The sequence below is a fragment of the Coffea arabica genome, chromosome 9c (genome assembly GCF_036785885.1).
Source record: "Coffea arabica cultivar ET-39 chromosome 9c, Coffea Arabica ET-39 HiFi, whole genome shotgun sequence".
NCBI classification, from domain to species: Eukaryota; Viridiplantae; Streptophyta; class Magnoliopsida; order Gentianales; family Rubiaceae; genus Coffea; species Coffea arabica.
Window position 1 is genome coordinate 32,661,618 of NC_092326.1, and position 12,891 is coordinate 32,674,508.

The 12,891-nt window shown below is 38.2% G+C and overlaps 2 protein-coding genes and 1 non-coding gene across 4 annotated transcripts in view; 1 reads left to right on the forward strand and 2 right to left on the reverse strand.

The window, feature by feature from the left end:
- Positions 1–1,941, reverse strand: part of LOC113708693 (187-kDa microtubule-associated protein AIR9) — a 36,162-nt gene extending 34,221 nt beyond the window's left edge. Inside the window, exons 1-2 of one of the 2 annotated variants that reach the window (XM_072065255.1) lie at positions 1,804–1,941; positions 202–1,170 (exon numbers count right to left, since the gene is read on the reverse strand). In XM_072065255.1, the coding sequence (XP_071921356.1) occupies positions 202–1,113 (912 nt within the window). In that variant the 5' untranslated portion in view covers positions 1,114–1,170; positions 1,804–1,941. Of the gene's footprint in view, positions 1–201; positions 1,171–1,714 lie in introns of both variants that reach the window. The other variant, XM_072065254.1, reaches the window with a different exon arrangement.
- Positions 1,942–7,839: 5,898 nt separating this feature from the next.
- LOC113723663 (uncharacterized) lies at positions 7,840–10,282 on the reverse strand. Its single transcript, XM_072064597.1, has 6 exons — positions 10,067–10,282; positions 8,927–9,958; positions 8,638–8,773; positions 8,302–8,523; positions 8,105–8,181; positions 7,840–7,854 (listed from the first exon to the last, which is right to left on the reverse strand). Exons 1-6 carry the CDS (start codon positions 10,280–10,282, stop codon positions 7,840–7,842), a joined length of 1,698 nt encoding a protein of 565 aa, XP_071920698.1.
- LOC113709172 (small nucleolar RNA R71) lies at positions 9,804–9,910 on the forward strand. Its single transcript, XR_003452593.2, has one exon. It is a non-coding gene; the product is annotated as a small nucleolar RNA R71 (small nucleolar RNA).
- Positions 10,283–12,891: the final 2,609 nt, after the last annotated feature.

Here is a 12,891-nt window from a genome sequence, read left to right on the forward strand (position 1 = left end):
TCTATAACCCAAAGGTTTCTACCCATTTTATATACGAGTGCAGTGAAGACAACTATGGCACAAGGATGTGCATTGTTGTATCATGCATGAGAAGGTTTCAAAGGTTAAGCCCGTGGCACCCTATTTCTTTTACTGAATTTTGTAAAATATTAATAAAATTTTTCATCTAATGGCAAGGAAATGCAAAAAAAGTAAGCATACCACATCATCACCAGCTTTGTTCTCCACTTGAGGAAGCATAATAAGCCGTGAATCTCGACTTTCAGGAGTCCCGGCCTTCTTGCGACTAGACAAATTCGAACTCTTATCAAATGATGTTGAAAATGACCCACCTTTAGATCCAGTTGTTGGCGTCCGAACAGTTGGAGAAGAGATTTTTCCAACCGCTTTTCTAACCACAGAGCTGCTGCCAGTACTATCAAGTGATGTAGAAGCAACCTTCTTAGTGGATGAAACTGAAGGCGGAGATGGCCTGACAGGAGTTTTTTTTAGATATTCATGCTTGCTTGCATCAGAAGTTGATGAGCTTCTTGGACTTCTAGTAACAGTGGATACAGGAACTGACTTTCTAATATCTGAAATGCTGGTCCTATTGGTAGCTCCAGTACCAACAGAAGGCAATGAGCTCCTCCGAATCTCTGGAAGGGACCGCCTTACTGTTTCTGAGACCGAAGAACTAGTCTTCCTACCAGCCACTGAAGAAACACCACCATCCTGCCGTTTTGTCAGCAATGATATTGGTTGTTTTTCAGCTAAACCACCAGTGCTATTCCTCCTAACAACTGGCACAGAACCCAAGCTCCGTGTCACACTACTTATAGTTGGCCTAGTCAAAGTTGATCTTATTGCAGTTGTTGAATTAGCAACTGAACCATTCTTGACTTCAGTCCTCCTTTTCGCTATCCCAATACGAGCAGTGCCCTTTGGCAGTGTCGAAGCATTTGGTTTGGCACATTTTGACGCTCTTTTAACACTCTCAGCAGATGATGGATTCATAGACTCTGATTCTTGAGACATTTCCTCAAAATTATCCACCGACAATGGCTTCTCTATCTCAGAATTTAGCGACTTCTCCACTGAATCATCAGTAGATCGAACTAATGGCTCCTCCATTAGTATTCACAGGATTCAAGCCCGAGGAGCCTCCAAAACCAAGTTATCCAACCCAATCTAGTAAAAGAAAAATTAACCAAACACATAAACTACATTCTAGAACTCCATCTTTCTATAAATTTCCAAGAAATTCTACATTTACCCGACAAAAAAGGAAGAAGAAGAAGCACAAAAACCTTGAATTTACTTATATTAAGTGAAACTGCACCAAATTCTCTACTGAATTTCACTTGCAGCAGGTAAGTTATACAAAATTAGACTAAAACTCTAGTCTCCTCACTCTTCTTTTACAAAATCCCATCTTTTTGGGCATCTATTCACATTAAAAAGGAAAAGCGACTGGCTGAAAAAATAAAAACAGCAGCAAATTTGTTACTTTACTAGAAACAACAACAGTTCATGGGGAAATGAATGCATACACCGACAGAAAAGGGACCCCCTTAGATCTATCACATAATGCAGCTTCTTTTACTAAAATTCAACCTCTTCAGCCAAATTCTTGAGAGCCCAGAAATCTTAAAAAAAAAAAAAAAAAACCAAACACAGAAAAGGACTTATTGATACAGCAAAAAGGGTTAAAAAGACGCGGGTTTTTACATACCAAAAGTGCAGAATAGATCTGATGCAGTAGTAAGCAAGAAGCTCAAGAAAAAGCTGCAGTTCAACTACATTTGGACCATTTTTACTTACTTTTCTTGAAGGGCTTCACTGTTTGAAGCAGAGAACAAGAAACATTTTTTAATAAAGGGAAACAAAACAGTCCCACTCTCGTCCAATCCACACTCCTATATCGTACTTTACGAAAGCGTGGCTTGAAAAAGAAAAGTGAGGGCAGTATAAAAGTAACTGCTGATATTTTATCCTCTGATTCTCTCTCTTCTTTTTTAATAATTTATTTAATCTCCATAATGGCAGTAGTATACTTCTACACCTTGCTTGGATCGTCCCCTCTTACCTGAATTGCCATTCTCTGGTGAAAATTATTGGTTGCCCGTAAATATTTTTTTCAACACATCATATCCCAAAAAAAAGTGTTATAGTAATATCTTTTCCAAAAACTCCTCAAAAATGACAATCCCACCGAGGTCTTAATTAGCCGGTTTACGCGAGGATTATCAAGATAATATTTATGGAGCAAGAATCATTAAAGAGGACATGTTAGATGTGCATTAGATAACATTTGGGTTAAATTTTGTGTTAATTATTATAGTACTTCCAAATTAAATCTAAATTAGATTATATAGTTTTAGTGCAAGCATAAATTCGTAATTTTCTTGAACATTTATTGTGACCAGTTCATGCAATTTTCTATTAATTATTAGATGATAGTTATTATTATCGGCACAGATGCGAAGCTTTTGTGTGTTAATTATTTTGGTGGGCCACTAAACCTTCAATTATTATTTGAGATATTCTTTAAAATGCAAGTTCATATTCTCAAGAAACATCCAAGATAAATGGACAAATTTGCAAGCCAAATAAAAAGTGAACGCTTTGAACCTTTTATATTTAATGAATATTATTGCATAATCTTTCTAACTCAAAAATTAAAAGTACTTAGGAGTGGAATAGAGCAAGAGATTGGATATTTGGGGCACTAATATGGGGGACAAAAGTCATGGGTGGTACGACATTTTTGCCTTATAGTATGACTTTTGTTACCTGATGTGTCAGAGAAGTGTAACCACCGGTCCAGTGTGCACTTTTTGCTTTTTATATTTGAGGAAAGAAATGAATGGGATGATAGAGGATTTGTTTTGTTGTGAATCTCTCGGATTTGGAATTTCGGATTTGGATTATTATTTGGGAGAGTGAGTGGGCGGAAAAAGGAGGGTGGGAAAAGGTTGAATTTGAAATCAAATTTAAAACCATAATATATTGGACGGAAATTTGCCTAAGGAGAGAAACGGGTAGGACCGTATGAAGAATTTTTTTTTTTTCTTTTTTCAATCGTCACTTATTTACTTACACCAATTCCTACTTTTACTTCAGCCTATTCTATATGATTGAGTCTAATTGGTCCTACAGAAGAATCGACGGGAACTAAGGCCCTATTTGGAATGTGAATTTTTTGGGAATTTATTTAAAATTTTATTATAATTTATTGTAGAAGGTTTTTAAAAAATTTTTGAAATGTGTAGATTTTTTAATATTTTAAAATGTATAGTTTAAAATTTTTGAAAAATTTTTTGAGATTATTGTAACTAAAGTTTTTAAAAAACTTGTAACAGACAAACTTGACAAGAAACTTGGGTTCCAAACAAGGCCTAAATCACCATCGAAACAAACAATGCATTACGCACCTCTTTGAATTAGAAGAAGTCATTCAAAGTGGCAAACCATATATAGTGACAAGTAATTAAAGATAAGATTTAAATCTTTAATTTCCCACCCCACCAAATCTTAAAGACATTGATGGTTGTCAACAGTCCAAATGGTTGTTAGTTAGGAAATCTTGGGTGTACTTTCCTCTTTTTTTTTTAATTTATTCTGAGGGCTACTCACAATTGTGCATCCGTTTATCTTTAGGTATGACCAAATTACAATTTGAATCTCCAAATATCCAGGCTCCGTATAAATTAGGGATTTTTTTGTATATATTTGCAAAAATTTGACTATAACAATATTTGTGAAAATCTTTACTCTAGATGGCTCAGTGTTTTTGAGAGTGTTTTTTGAAATATTATTGAAAAAGTATTTTGGAGTATTTTTAGAATTTAAAATTTTAGTAGATATCTTTTAAAATTTAAAAAAAAACCTTCACCACCCACAGTGGGTGACCCACTACACGTCTTCCTCCCTATCTCCTTTCTTCCTCTTCCACCACCATTACTGCCACTCCCCCTCCCCTCTCCTCTCTCTTCCACCTCCCTCTCTTCCTTTTTCTCCCCCTTCTTTTTCCTCTCTCTTCCCCTCTCCTCTGATCCCCTTTCCCACAAGCACTTCCCCTCCCTTCCCCGCTATCTAGATGAGAGAGAAGGGGCGGTGATAGAGATGGTGGAGGAGGACATAAATGGTGGCGGTGGAGGGTGGTGGTAATGGGGGAAGAAGGAAGTATTTTAGAATTTGGTAACTTTTTGTTATTTCTTATTTTTATTTTTTTGAATTGTACTTGATATTGTGTGTATTTTTTGAGTTGTTGCTATAGACTCCAAAAATAAATATAGTTTTTGAAAAAAAATGCTAATCCATATTAGATGTTTCAGGAGTAATTTTCAAAAATATTACTGTAGTATTGTATTTCAAAAAATTTCTACTATATGTTCTCCATTTAGATTAGAATGTTTTTTGGATGTATTTTAAGATATTTTCGAAATTTAGTAATTTTATTGAGATATCTTTTACAAATTTGTTAAACATTACCTATCACAACCACCCACTACCCTTCCCCTCCTCCAACATCGATCGCTGACAGGTGCCGAACCTGTGCAATAATAATTACTAAAAAGTCCTAATTACCACCTTAATTAAATAATTATAGAACAAATCCAAGTACTGGAGCAGGGACCCTAGGTGTGCAATGGGTTACTTGATTCACCCTGTTCCCGAAGAGTTTGCTTGATCCGATATACCGGATTTATCTATAAAAATACTAATTTTGCGTACAATGGCAAGTAGGGTCGATTCCACAGGGAGCAGGTAGGAAATTATTTCTTTTCAAATTAGTAGAACGAAATTGGGGGATTTTCAATGAGAGGCAAATAAAAATAAAATAAAATAAAACAAACAAAATTCAAAACTAACTCACAAAGCACAATTCACTAGAAATAGCAATTAATAAAAGTTCTACCCAAAGGATTAACTGCTCAGGCACGGTCCGATTAAATGATCATCGATGCAAAGATATCTCACCCATTCATCACTAGGTTGGTTATAGTTATCAATAAGCTCTGACAACCAATTATTCCTTACCTTTTCGGCAGTCAAGGTACGACTATTGACTGCTTCCCTAATCAGATAACAACCCTAGGTACGACCGTAGAAATTTAATTACCCAATTGCATTAAAGCTAGAAGAACCCAACCCTAACCAATAAACACGCTAAGAGGGTTTATTTAAATTAGATCCTGCATTTCCCCATCATAAAGCCAATTATGGTGGTTGCCACGGGGTGTTAACTAAATGAACAATTACGGATTCTATTTAATTAACGTGGCAGTAGGCTATTAAATTAAATCAAATACCCGGCCGTTGATATTCAATTAATCAAATACCCATGAACAATTAATTCAGGAAATGCACGAATAACAATAAATTGGGAGAAATAATGAAGATTCGATTAGATCTCACAGATATTATGGACCGTGCCCTTGCGTCACCCTTTGGGTAGAGGAGGAAATTAGCCGCTCCTCATCGTGTCAATCCCGCGTGATTTAATTGGATACATTCAATTGATTTCCGAAGAATTGGAAAAGCCCAAGAGAAATCTCACGGAATTTAGAAGAGTCAAAAGTAAACAGTGAAAAAGGGTTTCCGTTGTACAGAGCCCAGATGCAATCCGCAGAAATATTCAATGTCTGGCCGCTAGCCGCAGGCGAAACAAAAGTAAAAGAGAGAAACAGGAAAAAGCGTCTGACCCTGAGCCGCCGAAGGAACAAAAGAAAAACCAAAAGAAAAACTATCTGACAAATCCTCCCCAAAAAGAGAAAAAGAGAACCTAAGGCTAAAAAGTTGTTCTTGAATCTTGCTTTCCTTTTCTTTATATAGCCGCCGCACACAAGCAGTCCAAGGAAGAGACGTCTGGAGCAAATCAGCTAATAGAAGCCATCTCTTTTGGAGTTTTGATCCTACGCTTCGGGTTCACGTGGACCACGGTCCGTCTTTCGGTTTCGTCCACCTTCTAAGGCGTGGCCACGCTCTGAAATGAAAAGTTTTCTGGAAATTTACCCCGCGATATCATTTCAATGCTAACCACCTACAATTCACACGAATATCAAATATGAGTGAAATTTCCTTTCTTAGCACCATGAATAGCCAAAATTAGAACAAGATGACAATGCAAAACGTGTCAAATAACGGCTCTATCAAATTCCCCCACACCTAGACAATGTTTGCCCTCAAGCATTTCGGAGCTCAGAAATACAACCAAGAAAGCAGAGGTCATGTAGTAGTCTATACTAACACAAGCATCTAGGGTCCCTGACAATATCACCAAAGGTAGAACACACCGGACATGTTGTATTTCAAAGAATATATGAATACTAGGAACGCTCAATTCAACATCACGGAATGCCATTACCATAGGCTTGCACATTTATCACATCTCCACCACTTAAGAGTGAACCAAACACATAAATCAAATGGACTTTAATTGGGTTGTAACGGGGCTCAGGTGAAAGGTGGGTTAAGAAGGTATAGATAGGGGGTAAAGTGTCAAGAGAATGTCTGAAACTCCCCAATAACCACAGTGCTTTACCGGAGGAGTTTCACTAACAAGGCAGTTTCCATTTGCTATACACCTTGTACAAGTGCCCCAGAAATTTTTTTTTTTTTTAAACAACTGCTCGCAAGGCGTGGGCACGCCTTGTAGCCCATAGTCCTCTGGTCACGAGGTCTATTCAGGTTTTTTTTTTTTTTTTTTAGGAGAAAGTCCTGTAAGGCGTGGGCACGCCTTGTAGCCCATAGTCCTCTGGTCAGTGGCCTTTTTCCAATTTTCCCTCCTTTATACAAGGATCGCATCATATATCTCCTAATCTAACAGCACTTGCAACCCCAATTTTGTTTGCTTTACACAAATGATGGAATTCAGGCATTCCTTGACAACACAGGGGTAAACAAGAAAGTTTAAAAAGGTCTTGGGTTAACAAACACGGATGACATCCAGAAACGAAGGACAAAAACTCAAATTGGTTCACTATTGGGAGACAAGATGAGGGCTTGATTTTTTAGATAGCTAAAGAGGGTTAAATCCTAAATGCCCTTATCATTTCAAATGCATCCAATTCAACAAAAATGTGGCCTCGACATGCATAAACTACCAAGTTCTAGAATGCCAATACCATGTGTGATACCCACTCAATCAAACAAAATAGAGCAAACATGAATAATATGCTCAAGCAAGGCTCAAAAGCTCCCCAAAAGTTACAAGATTGGGTCAATTCCAGCATATTCAACATTCTACGACATTGCCAAGGGGAATAAAATGCATAGCTAGCATACTTGACCACATAACCACTCACTTTGATTGTGTCATTCATCACAGCAACATGCCCCAACACTAACAAGCATAGAAATAATCAAAAAGCCGACTAACTACAATGTTTTTCATTTTTCATTTTTTTTCTTTTTTTTTTCATTCAACCCATGTTTTTTTTTCTTTTTTTTTCGAGTAACTAATGAAAAAAAACCAAGTAAATGAAAAAGAACCAAGTAACTAATGAAAAAGAACCAAGTAACCAATGAAAAAGAACCAAGTAACCAATGGAAGCCACCTAAGACCTACATTGTCCTCAATGTAGAAGAGACAAAATAAAGTAATATGAGGAAAAAAGAGAAACTTCCCTGGCTCCGGGGAAGGAAAATGAGATACTAAGGCGGAGGGGGGTAAGGCGTCTGCGTGCACAAGGTGGTGTGGTGGCGGCGGATGCAACACCAACAGGAAGGAGAAGACTGAAGTTTCTTTTTCGGAAGGGTTGGAAGGCGTGGGCACGCCTTAGAAGTTATAGTCGTCTGACCGTCAATTCCAAAACTCCATTCCTTAGGTGTGATGACCTAGCATGAGCATGTTTAACTGCCAACTTCCTGTCACAAAATAACAACCCACTAAATGACACTAACACTTAACAAAAACTTCAAAAATATAAGAAAACTAAAACAAAAGAAGCCTTGGGTTGCCTCCCAAGCAGCGCCTTTCTTTAATGTCTTTGGCTAGACACAGCACTACTCTTTAGTTTGGATGTAATTGAATTTTCCTTGTAATTGGTGGCCCTCCTCCAGGATCCACATGGCCATTGAGTGCAACTTTTTTCCTAAATTTTCTCTCCATTTTTACCTCATGAATTGCTTTCATCCTATAGGACTTGTTCGCAGCAACCTTGAATTTACCCCTACAAGCAAACTTAGAGAATTCTTGCACAGAGGGATCAGTGGTATATATAGCAAACACAGAATGAAAGTTAACAGGATGTTTCATTGTATCAAAAATATTAAAATGGACTATTTCTCCATCAAATTCCATCGTGAGAGTACCCTTACTAACATCAATTTTAGTCTGGGCAGTACTCAAAAATGGTCTTCCTAATATAATGGGTGATAGATTTGGGGCACTTCTATCATCCATGTAAAGTACATAAAAATCAGAAGGAAAAATTAATCCATCTACTTGCACTAAAACATCCTCAACTATCCCATCCGGATAAGCATATGTACGATCAGTCAATTGAATTATTATCCCCGTTTCTTTTAAAGATCCTAAATTTAGGGAATCATAGATTGATTTAGGCATCACATTAATAGAAGCTCCTAAATCTATCATGGCATTTTTGATACTAGAATGACCAATCTTACAGGGGATAGCAAACATACCTGGATCTCCGCATTTGGGTGGGAGTTTCCTTTGAAGTACAGCTGATACATTCTCTCCTACCATCACTCTTTCATCACCCCTTAGCTTTATTTTGTTAACGCACAAGTCTTTCAAGAATTTTGCGTACTTGGGTACCTGCTTGATCGCGTCCAATAGGGGGATGTTTACTTGAACTTTGCGGAACACATCCAGGATTTCTTTTTCCTTTTCTGCCCTCTTTGTCTTTTCCAACCTGCAAGGAAAAGGAGCTATATTAGATTTAATAGGGATCGAAGGAATAGATGTTACCTTAGGCTCTTCGCGAATGCGCCATTCCTCTTCAATTCCCTTTTCTATCTGCTCCTCACTTTTGCTTTTTGAAATCGTCAACTTAGATCCCTCCACCTCCTTGCCACTCCTTAATGTCATGGCACTTACATTTCTGGGGTTTACCTCAGGTTGCGATGGCAATTTTCCATAGACGTGGGACTCCAGGCGATTAATGGCAGTTGCCATTTGACTCATGCGAGTCTCCATGTCTTTCATGCCTGCTTTGGTGTCATGTTGGAACTGAGTGGTGGTCGTGACAAGTTGAGTGGTAGTGTTGGCCAAACTCTTGACAATTTCTTCCAAAGAACTCCCTGAGCTTGAGGACGAGGGTTGAGACTTATGTTGCCAAGGTTGCTGAAATCCTGGAGGCCGATTGGAGAATGCATTTTGTGGCCTATTACCATAGCTGAGATTGGGGTGATCTCTCCAACCCGGATTGTACGTGTTGGAATACGGATCGTATTGCCTACGAGGCGCGGGCACGCCTCCGGCCATGTTTACTTGTTCTGCCCCGTCCTCTTGCAAAATGGGGCATAAGTCTGTGCAATGGTCCATGCTAGTGCAGATTCCACATACTTTCGCTCGCGGCATGTCTCTCATGGCTAATTGCCTAACAACCGATGTCAATTCTGACAGTTGCTGCTGTAAGGATGAAGTCTCTACCTCGTTGACTCTACGGGGCGGGTTACTCTCACGGAAGCCAAATTGCTGGGAGTTCTCTGCCATGGCTTCGATGAGCTCCCACGCTTCCCTCGGTGTCTTGTTTGCAAGTGCTCCCCCACTGGCAGCGTTAATGATACTCCTATCTGTTGATTGGAGCCCCTCATAGAAGTATTGGATTAACAGTTGCTCACTAATTTGATGCTGCGGGCATCTAGTGCACAACTTGTTAAACCTTTCCCAGTATTCATACAAGGACTCACCGGGATATTGTTTAATGCCGCAGATCTCCTTCCTCAAACTCGCAACTCGGGATGCAGGGAAGAATTTTTCCAAGAATTTCTTTTTTAACTGTGCCCATGTGGTAATACTACCCGCTGGTAGGTAGTATAGTCAATCTTTTGCTGCATCCTTGAGAGAGAAGGGGAAAGCTCTAAGTCTTATCTGCTCCTCAGTGACCCCAGGAGGTTTCATGCTGGAGCAAACCACCTCGAATTCCTTGACATGTTTGTGGGGTTCTTCGCCAGAGAGACCATGGAAAGAAGGTAGAAGGTGAATCAACCCCGACTTCAGTTCGAAAGCAGTATTCTCAGCCAAAGTGGGGAATGTGATGCATAAGGGCTGGTGAGTCAGCTCCGGGGCAGCCAACTCCCTCAATGTTTGGGTGTTGGCCATGCTTACTCCGTCTTCTGCTGACTAGTTTGCAGCAAATAAGTGCCCTTCTTTTTGCCTCTTGGTCTCTTGCCTCCGCTTACGCGCTGCCTTCTCAACCTCAGCGTCGTAGACCAATTCACCTGTGCGAGAAGAACGGGGCATAAACTAGCAAAAATACCAAAAAGAACAAAATAAAATAAAATAAAATAAAAACTGAATTTGAAAAGAAACGAATAATCCAGAAGCCAGCTCCCCGGCAACGGCGCCAAAAATTGACAGGTGCCGAACTTGTGCAATAATAATTACTAAAAAGTCCTAATTACCACCTTAATTAAATAATTATAGAACAAATCCAAGTACTGGAGCAGGGACCCTAGGTGTGCAATGGGTTACTTGATTCACCCTGTTCCCGAAGAGTTTGCTTGATCCGATATACCGGATTTATCTATAAAAATACTAATTTTGCGTACAATGGCAAGTAGGATCGATTCCACAGGGAGCAGGTAGGAAATTATTTCTTTTCAAATTAGTAGAACGAAATTGGGGGATTTTCAATGAGAGGCAAATAAAAATAAAATAAAATAAAACAAACAAAATTCAAAACTAACTCACAAAGCACAATTCACTAGAAATAGCAATTAATAAAAGTTCTACCCAAAGGATTAACTGCTCAGGTACGGTCCGATTAAATGATCATCGATGCAAAGATATCTCACCCATTCATCACTAGGTTGGTTATAGTTATCAATAAGTTCTGACAACCAATTCTTCCTTACCTTTTCGGCAGTCAAGGTACGACCATTGACTGCTTCCCTAATCAGATAACAACCCTAGGTACGACCGTAGAAATTTAATTACCCAATTGCATTAAAGCTAAAAGAACCCAACCCTAACCAATAAACACGCTAAGAGGATTTATTTAAATTAGATCATGCATTTCTCCATCATAAAGCCAATTATGGTGGCTGCCACGGGGTGTTAATTAAATGAACAATTACGGATTCTATTTAATTAACGTGGCAGTAGGCTATTAAATTAAATCAAATACCCGGCCGTTGATATTCAATTAATCAAATACCCATGAACAATTAATTCAGGAAATGCACGAATAACAATAAATTGGGAGAAATAATGAAGATTCGATTAGATCTCACAGATATTATGGACTGCGCCCTTGCGTCACCCTTTGGGTAGAGGAGGAAATTAGCCGCTCCTCATCGTGTCAATCCCGCGTGATTTAATTGGATACATTCAATTGATTTCCGAAGAATTGGAAAAGCCCAAGAGAAATCTCACGGAATTTAGAAGAGTCAAAAGTAAACAGTGAAAAAGGGTTTCCGTTGTACAGAGCCCAGATGCAATCCGCAGAAATATTCAATGTCTGGCCGCTAGCCGCAGGCGAAACAAAAGTAAAAGAGAGAAACAGGAAAAAGCGTCTGACCCTGAGCCGCCGAAGGAACAAAAGAAAAACCAAAAGAAAAACTATCTGACAAATCCTCCCCAAAAAGAGAAAAAGAGAACCTAAGGCTAAAAAGTTGTTCTTGAATCTTGCTTTCCTTTTCTTTATATAGCTGCCGCACACAAGCAGTCCAAGGAAGAGACGTCTGGAGCAAATCAGCTAATAGAAGCCATCTCTTTTGGAGTTTTGATCCTACGCTTCGGGTTCACGTGGACCACGGTCCGTCTTTCGGTTTCGTCCACCTTCTAAGGCGTGGCCACGCTCTGAAATGAAAAGTTTTCTGAAAATTTACCCCGCGATATCATTTCAATGCTAACCACCTACAATTCACACGAATATCAAATATGAGTGAAATTTCCTTTCTTACCACCATGAATAGTCAAAATTAGAACAAAATGACAATGCAAAACGTGTCAAATAACGGCTCTATCAATCGCCACCACCCCCTCTCATCCTCTATTTTTCACTACCGCCACCTCTCTCATCCTTTCTTTTCCTCCTCTTCCTTCTTTCCCTGCCCTCCTCTCCCATTTCCTTGCTTCCTTTTTCTCCACAATTCCCCTCCCTCATTCCCAAACTAGTAGCAACTCACGACCAATTTGAGAAAGAAAGGAAAGAGGGGTTGCAAGTAGAGTTTTTAATGAACTAAACTGTTCGTGAACATGTTCGTGTTTGATTTATTCGGGTTCGAAATAATTCAATCATTTAATAAATGAATCAAATTCGAACACAATATTAGACTCGTTTAATAATTGAGTCGAACACAAATTTGTTCACAAAACTATTCAAATAGTTCATTAACACATATATAATTATATAAATAAATAAATATAAATATAAATATATTTAATATTATTAAATATGTATTATATTTTACTAAAAAATAATTATGCATAAATTAGTATTTATTTTTTTAAATCAGGAAATACAAATAAACTTATTCTAAATACTTTATTATATATTAAAAATATAATTAAATCATCTCCAAACTCAAATTCGGGATTGACTAGTTTAATGAGTTTGAACTCGAACTTGAATAATTATACAAATAAATGAATTGAATTTGATCAATACTTATAGTTTGTTAATATTTGATTCAAACTCGAACCCTATTTGTAAAATATAAAGACTAAATATTCGAGTCGAAAAACTCTAGTTGTGGGGAAGAAGG

Coding starts and splice junctions, on each gene's coding strand:
- LOC113723663 (XM_072064597.1), bottom strand. CDS start 10,282: ATGGCCAACACCCAAACATTGAGGGAGTTGGCTGCCCCGGAGCTGACT. Junction 9,959..10,066: donor CCAGCATGAAACCTCCTGGG/GTCACTGAGGAG, acceptor ACATGGGCACAG/TTAAAAAAGAAATTCTTGGA. Junction 8,524..8,637: donor ACCCAAATGCGGAGATCCAG/GTATGTTTGCTA, acceptor CCCTAAATTTAG/GATCTTTAAAAGAAACGGGG.